This window comes from Typopeltis vanoorti, chromosome 7 (genome assembly GCF_054136105.1).
Source record: "Typopeltis vanoorti isolate ZY-2024b chromosome 7, IOZ_Tvanoo_1.0, whole genome shotgun sequence".
Taxonomy (NCBI): Eukaryota; Metazoa; Arthropoda; class Arachnida; order Uropygi; family Thelyphonidae; genus Typopeltis; species Typopeltis vanoorti.
The window spans coordinates 68,998,293-69,022,444 of NC_143555.1; the positions used below are offsets into that span (position 1 = coordinate 68,998,293).

Consider the following 24,152-nt stretch of genomic DNA (forward strand, 5'->3'; position numbering starts at 1 on the left):
AGTTGAAGTTCAGGGGCCACGTGGCAAAGATTGCAAATACAACTCAAAAGATAATTGCAATGCTGAAACGAACGTTCACATGTAAAGATGAGGAAATCATTTTGCCTCTTTACAAGGCCTTGATAAGACCTCACTTGGACTATTGCGAGAAGATCTGGTCTCCTAGTTTTCGTTGTGATTCTGATATATTGGAGAGAGTACAAAGGAGAGTGTTAAAAATGATATTAGGATTGTGCATTATGAAGACAGATTGAGAATTTGTAGACTGCAGACACTAGCAAACAGGAGAAAGAGGGGATGATATGATTGAGACTTGCAAACTTCTGAAAGGGTCATACAGGATTTCAATTGATGGAATTTTTCAATTTATTGAGGGTGTTGAAAGGACAAGAGGGCAACCTTGGAAGCTGAGAATGAAGGCTGCCAAGAAGGGTGCGAGGGCTAGATTTTTCTCTCAGAGGGTGGTGCGTGATTGGAATGGACTGCCTTTGGATGTTGTGAGTGGAAGCAGTGTGAATGAATTCAAGAATAAGTATGATAGCTGGTGTGTGTGTGTGTGTGTGTGTGTGTGTAGTATGTGGCCTCCCTCGATGAGTCTCTGACTCCCAGGAGGTCTCTCTTAATAATAATAATAAAAATTCGACAACAGTATCATTTTGGACAAATTTGTTTAACAATTCAAGAGAATATAAAGAATTAGCAAGTAGCTCTACTTCTTTTATAGATATTCTCAACAACAGTTTACTGTGGGCAAGCTTTTAATATATTGCGTTTTATCAAAATCAAATATTGCAACTAATTAACAGATGAAAACTTGATGGCAAGAATGAGAATGGCACTGCAAGACAGAACTGAAAATGAATTTCCTTTTGAAAAATATTTAAACTAAATAAATATTATAATTATTATAGTTAAACATAAAACAGGTTTGCTTTTTGCAATGTTATGTTCAGTAGTTGTGTTTGTTGTTGCATTTACTACATTGGCTTCTATAAATTAAGGAACAAAGAGAAATATACAGTAATGCAGGGTGAGGGACATCTGAAAGTCAGGTACATTATGTAAAAAGTGGTGCTTTATATTCTGGTTATTGCACAGTGGGTAGTGATGTCAATGGTATATGCAAATGAGCCACAGCATAAAAGCAAGCATTCTGGAGTGGTTAACTATTTCATGTCTGGAGTAAGAACAAGATATCATTTAACTGATGAATTCAGATGATGAGCCATCATAAGACTAGAGACTGGCCAACATCAGGTGGAGGTAGCCAGATGGTTGAATGTGAGTTGCTCTGTGGTTCAGAGACTATGAAACCAATTCTGACAGCACCCAGGAGATACAGTAAAAGAAAGCCATGGGCTACAACTGCAGTGTGTGTGTGTGTGTGTGTGTGTGTTACTGATATCTCCAATTATCTGCTTGCCGAAACAGGAGTGCTATCACAAATCACCTACAATCTGACCTCGGGTTGGCTGTAGCCGACCGGACGTCAGAATACATCCTTGAACCCTTCCACTGTGCACAGAAGAGTTGAAGGCAGTGGTCTATGTGCTAGATGACAGTAGTCTGCATGCCCTTATCCTCACGTTATCCTACATAAGTAGGATAATCACATAGGATAATTATTATATCAAATTATCATCTGTCTTAGTCTCAGCTCTGGTCAGGGGGGGAAGACACATTTGCAACAAAAATGCCTGTTATGAGAACTTAAACTCACTGGCTAGCATCTAGGAGGAAATATCAATGGCTTACTGCAAGTCTTTCTGTGACCTTCATATTGCAAGAATGACAAATGATGGTCATGTCATTCAAAGTGAAAGCATTATTTACAATTGCAGGAATCTGTTCTGTCGAGTTAACTTTGAATGAAAATAGTATAATACTTAAAACTGACCGTTGAAATCCTCTCCCTCCTTGAAGAAAGGTTTGGAAGAGAGTTGTATCCACTTGGAAAATTCACTTGGAGAGGAAAATTTTTGATGAAAAGAATGAGATTTCCTCTAAGACCAAAGTTGTTAAAGGTATACAACGTTTATGTATACCTTTAACATAAACGTATGTTATGTATGCGTTCTCTGTGTCAAAGAACTGATACTAGATGTTCCTGTTTTAGGAAAGGATCTCTAATGGATGTTCTCAATCTTATTAAATTATCTAATGTTATGTATATTTGAAGCCAGATTGTCTCTTAGAAAAAGGTTGTTGCTTTCCAGAAACCATAAAAAACTTGTGCTAACCATTTTTTCTAATATCTTGCATAAGCAGCTGTCAGAGCTACTGCATGATAATTTTTTAGAATTTCCGTATCCTACCTGGAAAGGCAATGACAACTGCCCTTTGCTAGGAATCCAGAAATTTATTCTTACAGAGATTCTGTTCAAAAGGCAGAGATTTGATCCATGGTGGATATTGACAGATGTTGCACCATCTTATAAGATGTCACATTCCATATGACTGACATAGAAGCAAAGCAGCCTTTGGTTCTTTCTTGAATGACCCGTTGTAAACTTCTAGACTGTTCAAAGTGAACAGAATTTGATATTTTTCTTCTCCACTTTTTAAGGCTGAAGAGTTCTGAGGAATAAGGAGATATTGCTGATGTATTGGCAAACTTTCTGCAAAGATATCTGTCTCTTTTTGGTGAGCAATGCTTCATATTACTCATTATGTGATTCTAGGATCAAAAATGAATGTATGGTTTACCTGCCCTTCATTTTCCAGATTTTGTCCCTAACCTCTCTGTGTTGTTTGATCTGATGACCGAAGATGTGAATTGGATCCAAGAGTCCATTTGGCTGTGATGGCAAATGTATCATGCGCAGGCATAAGCATGTTTGAAAGCAAAAAAAAAGCTTTGTTTTGGGGCTTTCTTGGTTGCTGTATATTCTGAATTCCACCACAGTTTGGGGGAAAGGTGGAAAATGACCTTGCTGTTTTTCATACTGCAGTCGTGGTAGCTAGTATGTGATACATTGCATAATGTGATCCACTGCTTCACTAACAGGGGATGATCTGAGTGGTGTAGAATCAAATTCTGCTAAAGAAGAGAAGACATCCAGTCAGCAGGATCTATTTTCCATTGTGATAGCCATAATGGAGTAACTGGTTGTCCATATAAGAGAGTGGATATTATCACAGGGAAATGACTGTTCTAGATGTTATTTTCTATTTCTCATTTAAACAGAAGAGGAATGTCGAACAAATTTGATCAACCACAGCCAATGTTCAGATAGGCATATGGAAAGAAGGTGCTACTTCCAATGTTTAGGAGGGAAAGAATATTATTATTGAGAATGTGTTCAACACTGTTTTCTCTGATGTTAATTTGTGCACTACTCCACAGAGTGTTACAAGTACAGACTGCAAATGCAACATAATGTTATTAAGATGTGAACTGGATATATGTGTACTGAATGGTAGACAGATGCAGCATACTGTAATAAGATTTATAACTTAGAGACAAATGCCCACAGGGATAGCAACTCCTCCAGGGGCAGGCCTATCCCTTTTTTTTTTTTTTTTTCTGTTCTTATGGATGATAGAGATATATTGTAATATAAGATTCAAACCAGATTTCAAATAGATTTCTTGTTGACATGTGCACAGTGGTGTATGTTTCTGCAAAACATGGTTGATATCAACCATGTTTTGTGCAACAATTCAATGGCAGGAAGGTGTTATGTTTGTAGGATCTATTTCGATTCCTGGTTTCTGTAGTTTTTCTTTTGCCAGTATTGGATAATTGTGGATGACCAGTTTTCATCTCTTTCTCTTCTGGAAAAATATTCAGGATGTCATTGTATCCTGCTGTTAAAATAGAGCAATCCATTTTATCTATTAGTGAATCTGGTGGCATTTCCTTGTATTTCAGTGCTCATTCCATTTTTTTTTTTTTATATGTATATATAAGGGATAAATAGATTTTGCTGGAGAAAGAATATTTTTTATTTAATAAAAAAAAAGTTCTTCCAACCATGGTATAGCACCACTAATCACTGTACAGAACTCCTATTGACATAGGGAAAGTAAATTTTTTGCTTGGCAAAGTAGGGTTTTGCCCAATTTGTTGAGTCATATATATATATATATATGGCTCAATCTGTTAATCACCAGATCTAGCATGCACACACATATATATATTTAAGGATTCTCATGTAGTGGAATCATTTTTGTTGTGTTTTTAGGACTGAAGCTGTATTCCCCCCCCCCCCCCCCCCCTTGATTGGAAAGTTCTGCTCTAGCTTGATCTTTCAAATATCTTTCACCTTTTCTGTGCTTGGGAATATAATGATGTTTTCTTTTTTTTTTTCCTCTCTCTCTCTCTCTCCCTCAATTAGTGCATTTAGGTGTTTTTGAACATGAAAATCTTTGTTTTCATATCTGCCACACCTAGCCCACATGGCAGAGCAATGAATCAATCTGAGTTATGACTATTTTTAGCACTTGAAGTACAAAAGGATATGGGATGTTGAGTCTGATATGACAGTTGAGATAACCTGCTTTCAGTAATGTTGGAGGTTTATGGGTGTTAAATATAAGGATGATATTTTTGCACTAGTACAAGAATTCTCATGGGTGTCATTCTTTGATCTTTTAGTTCAGAGGAAATCCAATCATCTAGAACAGTGTTTCCCAAAGTGTGGTACTCGAAAGATTGTTAGGAGGTACGTGGCAATTTTCGGCTATGCATAATTAAAGGGGTCATTATATTTTTCAACAAAACAGTGCAATTAGACCGGGATAAAATGGCACTAACTAATGAATCACATCCCCTCTCCAACAGAAAATTATTTATAGACAAACAAAACCATATGTGGCCGGTGGAACATATGGTTTTGCTTGACACCCCCCCCCCCCCCCCCCGTCGTTAACGTGTTAACACTAAGAAATATATAGTGAATGTGTTTCAGATATTATGGAATTCGGTTGAAGGGAATTAGCATTTCAACTCAACTGTTGAAATGCTAATTTGTCTTTGGTTCACGCGATCTTTTGTTAATACCGCACCAATCATATTCAGTTCTTCGCTACTCTACATATCTCAAATCTTGTAAATTACTGGTAATTTTTGCTTGAAATAATGGGAAAGGAGATGACGCTATTTGGGTAGATGACTTTGACAATGCACACAAAGAAACTGTTCTCGACCAAAAGTAGTGATAGCGAGTAGGAGCTTCTTTGTAAGTTGCACCATTTTCAGATTTTTTTCTGAAAACTTTAATTTCCGAAAATTCCCGCACGTATCTCCCAACATGATATTTTAGCTTTAATTTTGGGAAAAAAGTTAGAGCTATATTCGAGTAAATACAATTTTTTTTTTACTTTCAAATTCTTATGTATGGATCATTGGTTAAAGATTGGATTTATAACCCCCCCCCCCCACCAAAAAAAAGAGAGCAATATAGCAAAACAAGAAAATGTTGATATTGCATCTGGATCAAATGAAATTAATGAGTGTGTCATCTGACATCTCTAGAGACCCAAAATTTAAAAATAAATCATATTTTTTGTTTACATGAACATATAAATTCAAATAAAATAGATATTTAATTTTAATTAATATTTTAAATTAATTTATTTATTTTTTAATTAATTAATTAGGGGGTACTTGGTAATAATGAAAATTTAAGAAGGGGGGTATGCGGATATCTGAAGTTTGAGAAACACTGATCTAGAATGTTGAGGAGCAAGGAGATATCACTGATATATTACTCCTCTTAAAACATTAATGTTTTATGTGTGGGTGGAATTTATCCATAATGGATATTCCTCCAATGTATGTTGCTTAAAGGTGTTGTTCTGATTGTTTCTGACATAGCATTTTGACAAGGATATCTCCTGAAAGGAGTAGTGTTAACAAATTTCGAGGATTCTGCTGGCAGGGCTTGACACGTAAACTTGTCCACTCATCTGTGGTAAATAGATTTTGCCGGCTGGTGAGTAACTGCAGACAAGACAAAATAGAATATTTTTTACTTAATAAATAAATAAAAAAAACTTTCTAAGCAAAGTATATATATTTTAACATTAAGAAAACACAGAAGAATATGTGTAATAAAAGGCCATTCCAATAACAGAAATAATGCAACAAATTATATTTCCCACAAATCAAGGTTTTTGCTGTTCTTCCTTTTCTTATTATTCATCGACTTTTCATTCTGGATGGTTCTCACAGAAAAAAAAAGAAAAAAAAATGTTCTCCAAACACATCACTAATCATTTAGTGGAACTCATGTTGACTTATTAGGTCATATCATTAAAAATGGAGAAGGAGGATCCTTAGACAAGTACTCCCCCCCCCCCCCTGGCAAGTAGGATTTAGCAAAATCAAGCCCTGCTGCCAACCATTCTTGATACAGAAGGGTGACTCTTCTTTCATAAAATTATTATTAGAAACTATAGTGTGTTTCTGTAGGTTCCTGATGTTTTTCTTCTTGTATTTTCATCTGTAGATTTATCAATGGTTCATGAACTGGATTGCAGCTTGTTGAGGGCCTCTGATAAAGAGGAAGGATTTATTTCAAAAATAAGTCTCCTTCAGTAGAAGAGCTTCCCATCCAACATGGAGCCACATAAGGATGCCTACTATCCTGCAAGCAATAACTGTGCTCAAAAAAAGATTTACGGTAATACTTTTGGGTCTATGCATGCAAACCCATTAGCCAAATGCTGTTGGTGGACCATCCGAAAGCAATGTGTGCAAACCACTAGCATCACCCTTTTATGTATCCGCAGGTCATGCTGTATGACAGACATGGTGTGTTGTATCTCAGTGATACTAGTTTGGAAAATTTAGAGTAAAAAAAAAAGACTCAGGAGAAGTGAAGAACATGAGAAAAAAGGAGCAGAAACAGAAGCAACATAAAAGGGCCAGTGCCATCACTGGGGGGGGGGGGGGGGGTTCTCTTCACCATAAACAGGTATCGTCATGGAGTGGGGAGGGGATTAGAAACAGTTAGTTAGTATCAAGAAAGAAGACTAAATAGGAATATTTGATAGAAAGGGCATATCTTTGTGAAGCTGAGAATAGAAGGCATTTACATGATGTTGGGTTTCATAACTAATAAAAAAAATCTGGTGATGTTAAAAAACTTATGCAGTTGCTTCACAAGACCAGCACTTTCTATGGCATGTTCCATGACTTATTGGCCACCCTATAAGATTAGGGAGCAAATAGAAAAAGCATATTTTACAGTGGCAAAAAGATTTATGAAGTGACCGAGACTGTAGGCAAGCAGGTGGAAGAAGTAAAACATAAGACAACCATGCATGTTATCATACATGTGTTAGCTAATGCAAGAAGCATTAGTTATAAAAGTGGCAAATTTTTAACATTGGTAAATGATATGGTACCAAAAATACCCTTGCAGGAATAGATTGTGATGAGTATTGTATCTTCAGAAAGGACAGGCAGGATAAAGAGGGTGGGAAAGTATTGCTAGTAACTGTGGAAGGATTAAATCCAACCAACATAGAGATCCTGAATGATGGTTAAGGTTACAGTATGAGTAATACAAACAATGGGTTTAAGGCTGTTTGATTTGATGTAGAGGTTCGTTGTTGTTATGTGCCATCCAGTCGTTTTTGACTCTTGGTGATCTTGCGAACAAAAGCTCTCCATCCTGCTCGACCTCTTGTATTTTCTTTCAGATGCTAAAGGTCCTTCTACACTGCATAGACAAATAAACCTTACAGAAATCACTATCCTAATTAGTGATTTTGACTATAAGGATATAGATTTATTATTATTATTATTAAACAAGGCCTCATGGAATCAAAAACTCATCTGGGAGGTCCTTTTATCACACACACATCTCATCATACTGTGTCTTAAACACACTCAAACTCCTTGCAGACACCACACTCTCAGGTAAGGCATTCCAATCATTCACAATTCTGCACGAAAAAAACCTGCCTCTCACTCCCCTATTCACACCCTCCTTATACAGTTTCCAGGGATGACCTCTGGTTCTCCCCTGATCTCCCACTATTCTCTGTAGAACTTCTCCACCATTGATCTTATAACAACCCCTTACCAACTTGTAGGTCTCTATCATATCTCCTGTCTTCCTTCTCTCCACTAGACTCTGCAAATTACATCTTCTCAATCTTTCCTCATACTCAACATTCCAGAGGTCAGAAACTACCTTAGTCAGTCACCTTTAAACCCTCTCCAACATCTCCTCATCCTTCTGAAAACCCAGTGACCAAATCTGGGCACAATAGTCCATGTATGGCCTAATCAAAGCCTTATACAATGGAACAAGAATCTCCCTTCTTCTACACGTCAGTGTCCTCCGCATCATTCCCAGAAGTCTTTGTGTTGTCTTCACAATTTTGGCGATGTGTCCCCTAAATTTTAGATCCCTATCCACTATCACCCCCAGATCTCTTATTTCCTCTACTTCCAACAATATATTCTCACCAAGCATAAATTCTGCATCCCATCTTTGTTTTCCAAATTTTAAAACCTTACATTTTGCAACATTGAACTCACATCCCCATTTGCTTGCCCAATCACTCAATTTATTCAAGTCTTCTTGCAAGGCCACAACATCTTCACTACTCTTTATGGTTCGTCCCAACTTTGCATCATCTGCAAACAACTGAATATCTCCATCCAAATCTTCGCCAATATCATTAATATACAAGTTAAATAGTAATGGCCCTAAAACAGATCCCCCGAGGCACTGCACTAGTGAATTTCCTCTTCCTGGATATCGCACCCCCATACACAACTTGTTGATACCTATCAGATAGCAAGTCTCCAAATACAATGCACTAATCTAATATCCAACCCCCATCTGCTCTAGTTTGACTGTCAACTAATCATGAGGTACTCTATCAAAGGCCTTTGCAAAATCCAAGTATATTACTATGCATCCTTCTCCTCTGTCCAAGGAAGCAGTCACTTTATTGTAATAAGTAAGTAGATTACTAAAACACGACCTCCCTTTAGCAAATCCATGCTGTCCATCAAAGATTATACCATTGTTGTCAACCCAACTCTAAATCCTAGTTCTCACAAGCTTCTCCAACAACTTACAACACCTGCTTCTCCTACAACACCTGACACAGAGATAGGCCTATAGTTCGATCACCTCCTTTATGAAGTGGCACAATCTTGCCCTCCTTTCACTCTTTAGGAACTTGACCAAGTGCAAGACTCGTATTAAAAAAATATGTCAAGGCAGGTGTCAACTCTCTGCACATTCCTTCAGAATACGCGGTAATATATTATCAAGTCCCACAGCCTTATTTATATCTAGTTTACTCAACTCCCCAAACACCTCTTGCTCACTTACAGTCAGTCTCTCTCCCCATCATCAACTGCTCTCAATCTCTCCATGAAGTCACATTCACAAAATTGAAAGATCTTTATGAACTGCTCATTAAGTATCTCCACCACACATTCTGCAACATCTGTCTTTATACCATTTCCTCCAATCAATGTCATCCTTCCATAATCATTCTTTCTTTTGCTGGCTACATATCGAAAGAACTCCCTAGGATTCTTTTTGGCTTCATTAGCTAACACTGCTGTTCATACCTCTCTTTAGCTACTCTCACCAACCAAGTCACCCTCCTTGCCTGGTCTTTGTAGACCTCATGAAATTAGTTACTTCCACTTCTCTTATGCTGCCTCCACAATGCCCTTTTTCTCTGTATCGCATGCTTAATCTCTTTATTTATCCATCTCACACCTACCTTATTTAACCTTCTCACCCGTGGTATACATTTAGACATTGCATCTACTAAATAGTTTTTGAAAATCCCCCAAGATGCATTGATCTCTTTTCCAGCTAACGCCTCATTCCATGCTACACCTGCAAGCTGTCTCCTGAGCTCTTCATAATCACCCCCCCTTGTAGTTCCACATATACCCTTTTTTCACAGGGGTCCTTGGACTGCTGGCAACCACCCAGGTAATCACCTCATGGTCACTTTCACCAATTGGTGGATGATTTGATACCTCATTTATAATTACATCCTCCGATGAGATGACCAAATCCAAGACCCTTAATCCTCTTGTGCCCTCTGTTACATACTGTCTGAGGTAGTTATCCCTCAAAAACTCAAGAAACTCATTTTCTTTACTTCCAGTTACTATCTCTTCATTCCAGTCTATACAGCCATAATTAAAATCACCCAAAATGATCACCCTTTTCTTATTTGCTTGGCTTATTTGACTATACATTTCACCATCACGCCTGGCCAAAAATTATTGCGATCACTGAGACGTGGTTGACAGAAGAGGATATAACAACAGGAATAGAAGTCGCTGGGTATAGCATTTTTCGTCAGGATAGGAGGGGAAAGCGTGGTGGTGGGGTACTGCTTATGATAAGTGATGACTTATGTCCTCTAAGAGTGGAGAATTTGGAAGGAAGTGAGACAAATGATTTTGAGAGCGTATGGTGTGAGGTAGAGGTAGGCAAGACAGGATATTTAGTGGGGCGTTGCTACAGACCCAGGAGCACAGAGGATGGGGACCAGGAGATGTTTAGACAGCTAAGTTTGGCAAGTGCAAGAAGAATGATTGTTATGGGAGATTTTAACTTCAGTAGTATAAATTGGAGAGAGGAAGATGCATGTAGCAATAGGGGAATAGAATTTCTAGAATTCTTGAGGGACAAATGTCTTAGGCAACATGTAACAGAGCGAACAAGAGGTTCAAAAGTTTTGGATTTGGTTATAGCATCAGAAGAGTTGATAATAACTGAGTTGACGTCTCTCCCACCAGTTCGAGAGAGTGACCATATGGTGTTGACTTGGAAAATGAATAGACATGCAGGAGTATCAAAGAGACGGGAGCTTATGTGGAATTATAAGGCAGGTGATTATAATAGTCTTAGACATCAACTTCGGGAAGTTTCATGGAGGGAGGAATTGGAAGGCCGGGATATCACTAGTGCGTGGGAAATTGTGAAAGAATATTTGTTATCAGCAATGGTAAGTTGTATACCACGAGTGAAGAAGAGGATGCAATTTGGAGTAAAGTGGATGACAAACAATATTAAACAGGAATTGCATGCGAAAAAGAGGCTATGGAAGAGATATAAGGAGACAGATGAAGAGATGCATGAGGAATATAAGACACAGGCCAGAAGAGTGACTAGTGTGGTAAGGAAAGCGAAACTGGAATATGAGAGGAGATTGGCCCTAAGATCCAAAGAAAATCCTAGGGAATTTTTTAGCTATGTGGCCAGTAGGAGGAGAAATGACTGTGGAAGAATGATATTGTGGGATAAAAATGGGCATAGAGTGACTGATGCAGAGGACATAGTGGAATTGTTCAATGAACACTGTATTGGAGTATTTCATCCTAGACGAGTCAGTTTTAATGCTAGAGGGATAGGACTGGTTCGAGGTCTGGAGGTACAGGAGGAGAGTGTGTTTCAGATACTGAGTACTCTGGATGTCAGTAAAGCTGTGGGACTGGATGGTATTTCACCACGAGTTTTGAGAGAATGTGCTAGGGAATTGACAGTGCCTTTAACGTGGTTTTTCAATGAAAGTCTGGCTTGGCAAAGGTGCCCAGGGAATGGAAGGAAGGTAAGATAGTGCCATTACATAAGGGTGGTAACAGACTGGAAGTGTCTAATTATAGGCCAGTCTGTGTGTCATCAGTAGTTGTTAAGATCTTGGAGAAAGTAGTGAGGGACCGTATACAGCATTGGGCAGATGAGGGTAATGTTATCTGTGAGAATCAACATGGATTTGTGAAAGGACGCTCTTGTTTTAGCAATAGGCTAGCCTTTTATAATAAAGTTATAAGAACATTAGATGAGGGAAAGGCATATACTGCAATTTTCTTAGACTTGGCGAAGGCATTTGACAGGGTGCCACATGATAAGCTGATATTTAAGTTGCAGCACATGGGTCTGAATGTCAGATTGGTCAACTGGATTCAGGATTGGCTGTCTGATAGGTATCAGAGAGTTGTGTATGGTGGAGCAGTTTTCAGGAGGCAGAGAGTTACAAGTGGGGTCCCACAGGGCTCAGTACTAGGACCTATATTGTTTAACCTTTATATCAATGACATAACCAGTGGATTGCAGGGGGATATTCAGTTGTTTGCAGATGATGCGAAGCTGGGAAGGATTATTAGTAATAGTGCAGATGTGGTAGCCCTGCAAGAGGATTTAAATAAGCTAGATAGATGGGCAAATGAATGGGGGTGTCAGTTTAATGCAGCAAAATGTAAGGTCTTGAGGTTTGGGAAACATCGATGGGATGCTGCATACTCTATGGGAGGAGTTATACTAGAGGAAGTAGGGGAGACAAGAGATCTGGGGTTGATGATTGATAGAAACCTGAAGTTTAGGGGACATATTGCAAAGGTGGTGAAGGTAACACAGAGGATTGCTGCTATTATGAGAAGGACACTGACCTGCAGAGATAAGAGGGTTATCATTCTGTTGTATAAGTCTCTGATCAGACCACACTTGGACTATTGTTCTCAGATTTGGTCCCCAGGATTTGAAGGGGATAAATTAACTGTGGAAAGGATACAAAGACGGATGACAAAGATAGTTTCAGGACTGTACAAGGATAGTTATGAGGATCGGCTGAGAGAATGTGGACTGCAGAGTTTGGTGGATAGAAGAAGGAGAGGTGATATGATTGAGACTTTTAAACTGTTGAGAGGTGGTTACAGGGTTGACACTGGGGAGTTCTTTCGCTTGGTTGAACAGCGGGAAGGAGTGATGACAAGAGGCCATCCCTGGAAGTTACGAAAGGAAACTGTGAGCAAGAGGGTAAGGAGTGGTTTCTTTGTGTAGAGGGCGGTTGAGCCGTGGAATGCATTGCCTGATGGAGTGGTGGGAGTGAGAACGGTCAGTGAGTTTAAAGAGTGGTATGATAGACTTTGTGTTTCTCAGGGGGGGGGGACCTCCCCTTGATGAGTCTTGACAGACTTTATGTCTTAGGAAGGACCTCCCTCGATGAGTCTTTTGACTCCTTGGAGGCCTGAATAATAATAATAATAATAATAATAACAGCATCTGCAAACATGTATGCAACTGAGGTAGCTGTTTTGTCTTTGACTGGAGAGAGAGTGGACTTAGCATGAAAAGGAATCAACAGTACACTCATTTGTATGCTAATATATCAGGTTCAAGAATGAAACGTTTATGGCACTGATTAGCACAAATTGGCTTAAAATTATAGCCATTAGTGAAACTTAGTTGAGAGAGGATAAAGAGAACAGGACTGAGTTAGGGGAACTGCTAACTGCAGACAACCAACAAAGTAGAAGTTCTGCCCAAATGAAGACTACAGACTAAGCCTAAAGAAGGCTATTGAAGGCATTTGAAACTACTGGAGTGGGATAAAATTGCAAAATTGAAAGGATTTTTATTTTGTTATTTGTACTCATTCAAAAGTCTAATATATTCAATATTTTATTATTTCACCCTTTACTTAATTTTTCTTATTTAACTTTCTTCATCGTCGTAACGCCAAGTTATTTTAATCCGTTGCTTGATTTAGTCACTTATATTTAATCCTTTCATTCAACTTTAATCCCTCCCTTTCTCAAGGCCGTAACTATGTTATTCACGTACTCGTAATTTTATAACTTCGGAATTTGCCTCGGGCAAGAGCCAAATTCCTTTGTCATAACAGCAAGCGCATTTCTTCGATATTGATTTCTGAAAATTTATATTTTATTTCGACTGCACCATCAAAAATCACAGATAAGATTTAAATATCCTTCCAAAAGAATAAACACTTCGCTTAGCACGGAATACTTCTAACTCTCAACACTCTATCAAGCAACGTAAAACTTCTTTCTACAGTCGCGGTAAACTATCCCCTTAAGTCATATATGTTCGATTTTTATGAGCAGTGCATTGGTGTGCAGAAATCAGGTAAATTATTTGACAAAGAAAACAGTTTATTCATACTAATCAAGTTACATTAAAAGTTAATACTAAGCACACAAAATAATTCTGACTCTATACTTCTCATTAAAGTTAGCTTGGATCTTAAACTATTCAACCAAGTTCAACAATCTTTCACTACGTACACAGACTATGGTAATAATTGTGCCTACACTCAATTCATATATTAGAAATGACCTACAATGCTATACAATAGGCAAGTTTAAACAATCAGTAACAATAACGCTACCTTATCTCACAACTAAGCGGGTAAATTTCTCAATAACTAGCTAATTTCCTTCAGCCTGAAATAATACTAACAAACATATAAGCTAGAGAAATCTCTGCCAAAATTCTTGCCTTTAGTTAATCATATATAGACGACCTTACTTGGTAATAATTCATTTAGTCCACGTCAGTAGATCCTTGATATCGTTACCATCTACTTCATTCAGATATTTCCTTTCACACATGGGCACCTTTTAACGACATCGATGGGACACTTTTACTGGCGGCAATCAGCAGGCACCTTGGTAGCTGGAAGTCCAGAACTCATTTCTTGCACTGCTTAAACGACCCATCTAACATCTTCGGGTATCTGTTGGCAGGAACGGGTCCCTTGACCTAGAATCAACGGGACATATACGAACCGAGAGCTGGAACAGAAAAACTGGGCAAAAGTGTGCTTGTCCAGCGACAACCATCAATAATGGCCTCTCCTCTTTAAGCAGTCCACTGGCTACCTATGACCGACCTTCCCAGACGAAAACGTACTGCATGACCTCCGAGTGACGCCAACAACTCTGCCCTCGGTCTCCTCCTTTTAAGCTGCTCAATGACTTTCAATTTTGCTACCCTTTCATTTCCTTGGGTATTCACATGGGTCTGTACCTGCCACCTTTTTTCGTCGCTGTGTTAAGCCAGGACTCTCTGTACGTTTTTGACCTTCGTAAACGTGATAGCCTCAGGTTTTATATTAATCCATCTGGGATATTTCTTTCTCTTAAGCATTATATTATCACAATTCTTTTATACATAATTTTCTTTGTTCTTTGTCTTAAACAATCTAATGTTACAATTCATTTATACATAATTTTCTTTGTTCTTTGTTGTTGTACAGTAATTCAGCGATCAGATATTTACAAAAATTACAAGCAAATCAATCTAATTTAAATTCCTAAGTAAAATCAGTATAGAAAGAATTTAATATAAAATTTCTGTCTATACAAGATTTTAAAAAACCACTTCAGTAGTTTCAAATGCTCCAGGACAAAATATATAGTTGATTAGTATTATAGGCTAGGGGAAGCAAAAGGAGATAATGGATGACATGCAATGGCAAATTAGATCAATGAGCAAGCACAGGGCAAGTATTCAGTCTCAGGGATGTCAGCTATAAGGAAATACTGGAAAGAGGAAAGAAAATGGAATTTATGCAGCTACTAAAAGATAATTACCTAAAACAGCATATGATGGAATTTATCTAGGGTTTGAGAATATTGCATTCTGGTGACAGTATTAGACATAGGGAGAGTGATCATATAGTCATAACCTTGGAAGTGGCTAAAGCATGCAGAATTTTAAATTAAGAAGGATTATATATAAAACTACAAAGCTAGTGATTATGACAAACTAGCATTTTCTTAAGCCATAGCAGTGCTGTGGCTTAAGAAACTGCTAGTTTCTTAAGAAAAACTTGAGAAAAAACCAAAAGGTATTTATGGATAGCAGTATTTGATTACACACCCAGGGTCAGGAGGGCAAATCAGGTGGGTGTTAAATTGGTGAGTGGCATCATTAAATAGGCTCTGAAAATAGTGGAGAGATATAAGGAATAAGGTCACTCTTCCTGTATGCAGTTTTAGGTAATTATCTTTTAGTAGCTGCATAAATTCCATTTTCTTTCCTCTTTCTAGTCTATTTTCTCATAGTTGATATCTAAGGGAGTGATTTACTTGCCCTGTGCTCATTGAGCTAATTTGCCGATTAGCTCATGGTCTAATTATGCCATCCATGTTTCCTTTTGGCGAGGCATAATCAGATTATGAGAGGGAATTAGCTGAGTAGGCTAAAGGAAATCCCAAAGAGTTCTTCTTTTATGTAACAAGTAAAAAAGGAAGAATGATTATGGAAGGATGGTGAGATGACAAGAGGAGAAGAAATAGTTAAATTGTTGAGTGATCATTTTGTGAGTATGTATCATCCTGGTGAATATACAGAAAACCCCACTTAATGTGAATTCAATATGTGTGATAATCAGTTAGCATGATAAAATTATACTATTTCCCGCAAGTGATTAATCATTAACGCGATTTTTTGTTGCCAATCTGGCAAGCGAAAAGCTGGAAGTCATTAAGAGACATGAAAGTGTAGTGGCACTAGTAATACAATGATTGTGTGAGACCTGGGATACAGCGAGGCTACAGTCTGAACTATATTAAATAAGGGCAAAGAATACAAAGAACAAGGAAAAGTTGCTATTGCTTCTTTAAGCATGCAGATTACCCGAAATAGAAGCCATTTAATGTTCAAGATGGAGTGTCTTCTATCACTCTGGATTGAAGATTATAACCAAAAAAGAATACCTCTTAGTAGGGAATATTCAGGCAAAAGTTCTCATTATTTTTACCTCAATGAAAGAAACCAAATTTCAAGAGGAATGTGAAAGCTTTACTGCGATTTACTGTGATAAAACGGTTTGACTGTTTTAAAAATCGAGCTGAACTGAATAATATAAGAATAACGGGAATCTGCTAGTGGTGATAAAGATTACATGACCAAGTTTCCTGAAGAAGTGCAAAGGATAATTCAGGAGGGTGATTATGATGATCAGCAAGTATTCAACATCGACGAAGATACACTTCCTCTTTTGGAAGTGTATGCCAACAAAAACTTTCCTAGCTAAAACTGAAGCATCTCAACCAAGATGCAAAGTATCTATAGATCTTATGCTTTTATCAGGAGGCAATGAAGAAGGCAACTTTAATAAACTTAAGTCTATGTTAGTTTATCGTGAGCAAAATCCAAGATCTCACATTTTGAAGGAATCAGCACAATTGGAAAAGAACTTGGATTTAATGAACTGGATAATGAAGATATGAGAAATTTGTTCAATTCCCATTTAGAACAGTTAAGCACGAATGATCTTCAACTAGAAGAACAGCGTGGATATGAAGAAGAAGAAGAAAAGGAGCTCGAAGAAGAAGAGAATGTTATGACAAAGAAGCTAACTGCAAAAGAACTTGAGCTAGTTTTCAATCACATTGAGTATGTTAAGGAAATTTTGTTTGTTGCTGATCCTGATATCGAATGAAGCTTTGAAGTCTGCCGAAATCTTGAAAAAGCAATCACCAGCCATCGCAAATTACATTACAAGATGACAAAGTCAAGCACGATTCAAACATCTTTACTTCATTTTTTTCTAAAAAAAGTACTCCAATCAAATGTTTAGACATTTGATTAAAAAAGCACATAAAAATTTAAGAAATTTTTTATTAACTTTGATAATTTTGTCCTCTAATATAGTTTATACTGAAAATTTTCCCCCCAGATTCATGCTAACTGATGGATGAATTATAATTATTCCTATTGTTTATTGTATTTGAGCGTGCATTATTTGATGGACTAATTAATCACGTTAAGCGAGGTTTTCATGTAATGTAATGTCTGATGTAACAGGGAATCAATATGAGAACACATAGATGAACTGGGAGTACTTAGGATATCAAGTGAATACAGCCATGAGACTGGATGAGATAATCCCAAATTGTGTAAAATTAAAGCACCGTTCCTCTTCACAGAAGGCTCTCCGGTTTATAACCACGCTAGCTATGAGAACAAATTACCGCTACGTGCGTTTTTATAGCCGATCAAAACAAAGCTAATCGGGTGCTAGAGGAAGAGTTTTCCGACACACTGAACCACGACCTTTGGAATTTTCTACGATGTCTCGTGTGCTTCAGCAGCAAAAGAATTTGAAAAGATAAGAAGTCGGCACATCAAAAGATTTGAAAACTTGAAAAAGGACTCTACCTCCGAACCACAACAACCACTCGATGCACTGGCACATGGCCACAATTTCGTCGTATCTCCTAAGAAAATACTGGCTGAAGAAATAATGATTCAGATAGAACATGGTATCTGCAACCTTCTAAACCATATCGCCAACAATATCAGACTGGATGTAGCCGGTGTTCTCACCAAAGCAAGACCACCAAAAACCAACATATCCAAAGGTGAATATAAAGCTCTACAAGAAATGAAGAAAAACAAAGAAATAGTAATCACCAAAGTGGATAAGGGAAATGCCAGTGTGGTTCTCAACCAAACAGACTACACAGGTAAGCTTAATGCTTTATTGTTAGATCAGGCTACCTACCTCCCTATTAAGTATAATCCCATCAGCTCCCAAATTAGAACACTCCAAGGGCTCCTTAAGAAGATCACTTCTTGGCCTGTGGAAGTTGCCAACAAACTAAAACCTTTTAACTCTAGAACCCCCCCCCCCCCCAAATATATGGACTTCCAAAAATACATAAATAAAATGTGCCATTACATCCATAGTGGATGGCATCGATTCCCCCACATAAAAATTAGCCAAACATTTAGCCAAAGCGCTCACACACTATACTGGCAACACACCATCACACATAAAAACCTCAGCCCACTTCAAAGCCAGTATAGAAAAACCTCTCACTCCAACATACTGACATAATGGTCAGTTGTGACGTCTCCTCCCTATTCACAAATGTCCCACTCAAGGAAACCTTAGAGCTCATCCAAACCAAATTTCCTCCCGATATCTCAGCCCTAATTCAGTTCACAATGAACTCAGGCTATTTCGTTTGGCAGGGAAAATTCTACAAACAGATAGAGGGGGGAGGGACAGCCATGGGTTCACCACTCTCCCCACTCCTGGTCAACTTCTTTATGGAGACTTTTGAAGAGAAAGCCTTAAACTCTGCCCCACAAAACCCCACTGTTTGGCTTCGCTACATTGATGATGTGTTCGCTACTTGGCCACATGGCTCAGATACACTCCTTAACACACTTAAACAACCAACACCCCAGAATCCAGTTCATCTTGGAAAAAGAGGAAAACAACAGTCTCCCTTTCCTAGACACTCTAATCACTCGCCAGCCTGATGGATCCTTGGTTTTCTCTGTTTACAGAAAACCCACCGATACAGGCAGATACATTCACTAGCAATCCTCCCTCCTCACAACAATATGGGGTTATAAAAACACACTATATAACAGGACAAAATTAATCTGTTCAGATGACAATGCCCTAACCACTGAACTAAACCACATCCTTAATACTTTCTGAGCCAATGGCTACAATCCCCCAAAAATCCAAAAAATATTAAAACCAGTTAACCACAAGCCCCCACCCCCTTCATAACAAAGATTACACTAAATCCATCACCATTCCATATCTGGGGCACCTCTGAAAAAAATAACCAAAATCTTAAAAAAATATGACCCAACTTCATGTTACAAACCATATAAAAAATTGGCATCCCTTATCTGCTCCACCAAAGACCAACCACTTCCTCTAGACATACATGGGGTATACCAGGTCACTTGCAGCTGTAAACTGTCCTACTTTGGCCAAACAAGCAGGACAGCAAATGTCAGGATTTTGGAACACACAGACTACATCCAGTTTCACCAGTACAGCCACTCTGGGCTTGCAGACCATGCTCTGAACACCTGCCACAGAATACATTGCAGGAAAGTCATGTTAATAGACCGCAGCAAGTTTAAATATGAAAGATTGTTCATAGAATCAGCCTCAGCTCTAAAAAACTTTCCAAACCTCAACAAATTTGGGTGCATGAGACTGTCCCAAATTTGGGAAGCTTGCATCATGAGAACATCAGCCAAGACAACCCAATATAGCTCGCTATGGGGGGGGCACCATTAGGATGTGTCATAGTCGTGCAAGTGTCATAGTTGTATGTTCTCATGAAGATGGCAATGCGACATTGCCGAATTATAGGAGGTATTTATTAAAGTTTATTTTAATTAATATTCCAGTATGTGTTGTAAATTCCTTAAATAATTTAATAGTCTGCCCATAACCAGGCAATTTAATTTACTTTTCAGTACTGAACGAGATCCAAAGGAATGGAAAGAGGCCAATGTAATCAATTATATAAAGGAAGTTCAAATCTGGAGCAAATTAGAGACCAATTAGTATCTCAGGAGTGGTGGTTAAGGTATTGAAAAAGTTGGTTAGACACCCAGCTCAGGAATGGATGGATAAGAATATGATATTCTAAGAGAAACAAAGCTTTGTAAAGGGGAGATCTTTTTCTTAGCAATTAATCCACTTTCTACAATAATTGACATGGCTAAGCTGGAAAAGGGAAATGGCAACAGCATGATATTGCTACACTTTGCAGAGCAATTTGACAGAATACCAGAGAACCCTATTACAGGGGTTTGTCAAATGAGGATGGAAATAGTTCATAATTACATTTAAAGAAATGAATACAGCACAGAGAAATAATTAAACACAAAGTTAACCATTCTGATATATCATCTCTGATAAAGAGACATCCTTCTGGGATACAATATAAATATTGTAATAACATAGATAAAAATACACAAAACAATAAGAGGAGGAAGTTAGACTAGAAGTCTAAAGTCCTATTAGGGATGCCCTCTTATAGGTGCTGTTGTCCAGCCTTGGCTGTTAGGCAGGAGGTCTAAGAATTAACGTTTTCCAAATCTTGGGAAGTTTAGCTCAACAATATTTATTTAGATTGGGTTGGTTTTTTAAATCTGATGCTAATTCTAAAAACAGTCTTTAAGTTTGTACTTGCAGCAGTGAAGCATAGTAGTTTTTTTCCATTTGATTCTGTGAACCATATCTAAGGCATAGTCAGCTAGACCTGACTGACCATAAGTGTGGACCACACTAGACTCACTGTTTCCTGTATTCTCCAAGGAGAATATTGACAGATCTCAAAGGATGTCCATAACATTACAAGTTGCAAGAAAAAGAAACCTTGTAACCAGCTTGAAGAGAGGATAAGGAGTGAATCTTTAGGAGAGCAGATAAGGGCTACTAGTTTCAAATGTTGCAACAACAATTATAGAAGTTTTTTTTATTTAGTTATTATCTAAATAAACTTGCCAATAATTCTTGTTTAATCCTTTATTCCAATGTAAGCAAACTTTGTTTGCTTGTGAAGTATCTTCATTACTAGGCTACATGTATATAGAGAGTAATGAGTTCAAATTAACTGCTTAGATGTTCCATAATGCGAAGCACATATTCCTTTCAGACATGTATAAAGCATTGTTTGCTTACACTTGGATAAAGGATTAAACAGGCATATAATTTTTGACTAGTTTAAATTATAATCAAATGAAAACACCTATAACTATTGTTAATCCAGAGTATTTTAACAATAAGTTGATACACCTTTTCACTATTTGTATAAGGGAAATATATGACTTCGGCACCACTCCAACCTTGTTATCTGCTCTGGTATTGATTTATCTCCTGGAAAGCAGTTGATAGTTGGTCTGAGATTAGATGAGCCATCATCTCTGGTTACTCACTTCTTATCGCATTGTATCGTGACTCTTCTTTCTTGGATTAGTTTTTGGAACATGATTCAACACTCCATTAGCTCTCCAGGCTTTGGATATAGGTAAGTATCCATTTCTCTCTCTCTCTTGAACCATTCCTCACAAAGCAAGAATGAATTATAGATCTAAACTTGGAACACCTGGACTATGAACAAGTGCTCAAGATGCATGAGCAGACTAAGATGGTCCTATAGAAAAAAATGGCAGCATTGTTTCCAAAGTGTAGCACCCAGTCCATCTCCTGATATGCCCCTCAGATCATGCTCTTAACACCCTACGCCAAATTAATTGGAAAATACATCATACTGTTCTTTACATCATACAAAAACCTGGTATGAATGCAAATTTAAAGAAGCCTGTTAAATTTTGATTAACCATCCTAAGCTTAACAATAATGGTGGTTTAAAATCCCAAGAATTTGGATAGTATATATTCAGCCCACTTAGTTCTTCAAGTTTTCTAGCAAACCCTGACTTTAGGACTCTAAGCAATTATTTCAGCTTTTATTGGCCACCACCCATACTGTTTTAATTTATATGTATACTTATATGAGTAATTTGTGTGAAGATGTTGCTCTCCAACTTAATTTATTTTTGTAGCGTTGATGTAGGAAGTTTTTTTTTCACCAGAGGTCAGGCCAATAGTTTTAATGGTTGACCAAATCAATGTAACGTTAGCATACCATGTAGAGTGTAGTGTAGCTTGTTTCTTTGTATATATGTGTATACTCCAGATGATGATCTTAATGTGAAGGTTGAAATGTTGAGAGATTATTTTGGTTTATATTAAACTGAAGTTTTACTCTAACATGGTAGTTGTTTCCATAATTTTTATAACTTTTTTTTTTTACATATTATAATTTGCAATAATTATTATAAAAAGATGGTTAAAATAGTTAAAAGTATAGCTTAATTGATTTTTAAAGCATTCTACACTTACTTCCTTCTGTGAAATAAGAGGGTATGTCAGCATTATCACACGGTGGTAAGGTACAGTTACTGAAGAGTTCAGAATTTACAGGCATATTATCACTCTTATAATCATTCTGGTAAGAACGGTTGCTCTCGTTATATAAAATATTTATGTCACTTTGCTCAGAATTTTGTGTTAATGGCACTTCATCAGGAAGTATCAAAGGGAAACTCTATGAAAAGCATAAAGTAATAGATAGTTATCATGAGACCAAAAAACAATAAGGGTAATTGTAATATAGTATAATTCATTTTTTTTTCCATATATGAAACAAGAACCATACAAAACCTTAAACTTCTGATAAAAGATGCTAACTAAAACAGGTATATACTGTCTATATCTTGATGATAAGACTCAATGAAAAAAGATATTCTGAGTCATCTTATAGATCGCTTATTTTCAATGAGAATACTCATAATAGCGTGACACAAGATTTTCTTCTAAATCTCGAATAAAGATATACAGGAGGTCTGAAAAGTTCTAATAAACATGTAGAACAAAAATGACTGATATCCTCGTATATTATTTTTTGTGATTATATCAGTTGCTTTAATATTATTTTTCTTCTAGGTGCGTATCAGAACTTTCCACCCCCCCCCATATGTAACTTTTCTGTAAAAAGAACACAGTTTTAAATATAAAACACTAATTTATACCACTGAATATACTCAGTATATCACCATCACTATTCCACCACTTATTAATCTTAAGTGATAACACTCTTCTGTTTCCTATTCTGTATTTTTTTTTAGTGTCAATTTCTGATGGATGGATATTATGATGTCATATGCTAGAGAGCAGGGTGCTATAAAAGAATGAGGGGTACTGTATTTCAAAAAAAAAAAAAAAAAAAAGTTACAGGAGTCAAAACAAGGTTGGAAAGCACTGTTCCAAATGAATGTAAGTATCCAAACTTGTAAGTTTACTCAAAATTTTTTTGTAGTAATTTTCATAATAAGATTTCAAAATAGCAGTCATAAAATTTACCATGCTGAAAATATTTCTGACAACTGTCCAGAATGTTACAATAATGATGCAAATATGGCCAACTGTTGCAGCTACATCTTAAACTATAATAATATGCACCATATGCCTGATATCACTCACTCACTCTCACTCACTCACACACAGCAATCTCTCAATTATCCGAACCTTTAATGGGTGTTAGTCTGTCAACCAACTTTTAGGGCTTTAGGTTATCAGACCCTTCAATTTTCGAACTGCTTTACCAATGTGGATAATTGAAGGATTATTGTGTGTGTGTACCCATGTACATAGTAGTTGATAAGTTATACAAAATCCTACTTATGGCAGGAAAAAATCACCAAAGACCCCCCACCCCCAACACACCCACACACATTTTTAATGATATATTGCAAGTTCCATAAAGTGATTAGTGGTGCTGTTTTGTTGTGAGAACATTTCCTTTATGTAAGAACTATTTCAATAAGGAGAAGTCAATAAATAATAAGAACATGAAGAACAGTAAAAACAATGCTGAATTTTTGGAAAATATAATTTGTTAAAATAACTTTTGTTACTATAATGTCCCTTTATATTACATGTATATTCTTCTATGTTTACTTAAAGTTAAAAAAAAAAAAGTTTGTTTAGAAAGATTTTTTTATTAAATAATAAATTGCCATGGAAGAGTGTACTTGTTGAGCCCTATGGCATGTTGGG

General features: G+C 37.2%; 1 protein-coding gene across 1 annotated transcript in view; it reads right to left on the bottom strand.

The window, feature by feature from the left end:
• mus312 (mutagen-sensitive 312) overlaps window positions 1-24,152 on the bottom strand; it is a 575,442-nt gene that overhangs the window by 134,115 nt on the left and 417,175 nt on the right. Inside the window, exon 17 of the mRNA XM_090395332.1 lies at window positions 22,437-22,641. Coding sequence (XP_090251458.1) covers window positions 22,437-22,641 — 205 coding nt within the window. The remainder of the gene's footprint in view (window positions 1-22,436; window positions 22,642-24,152) is intronic.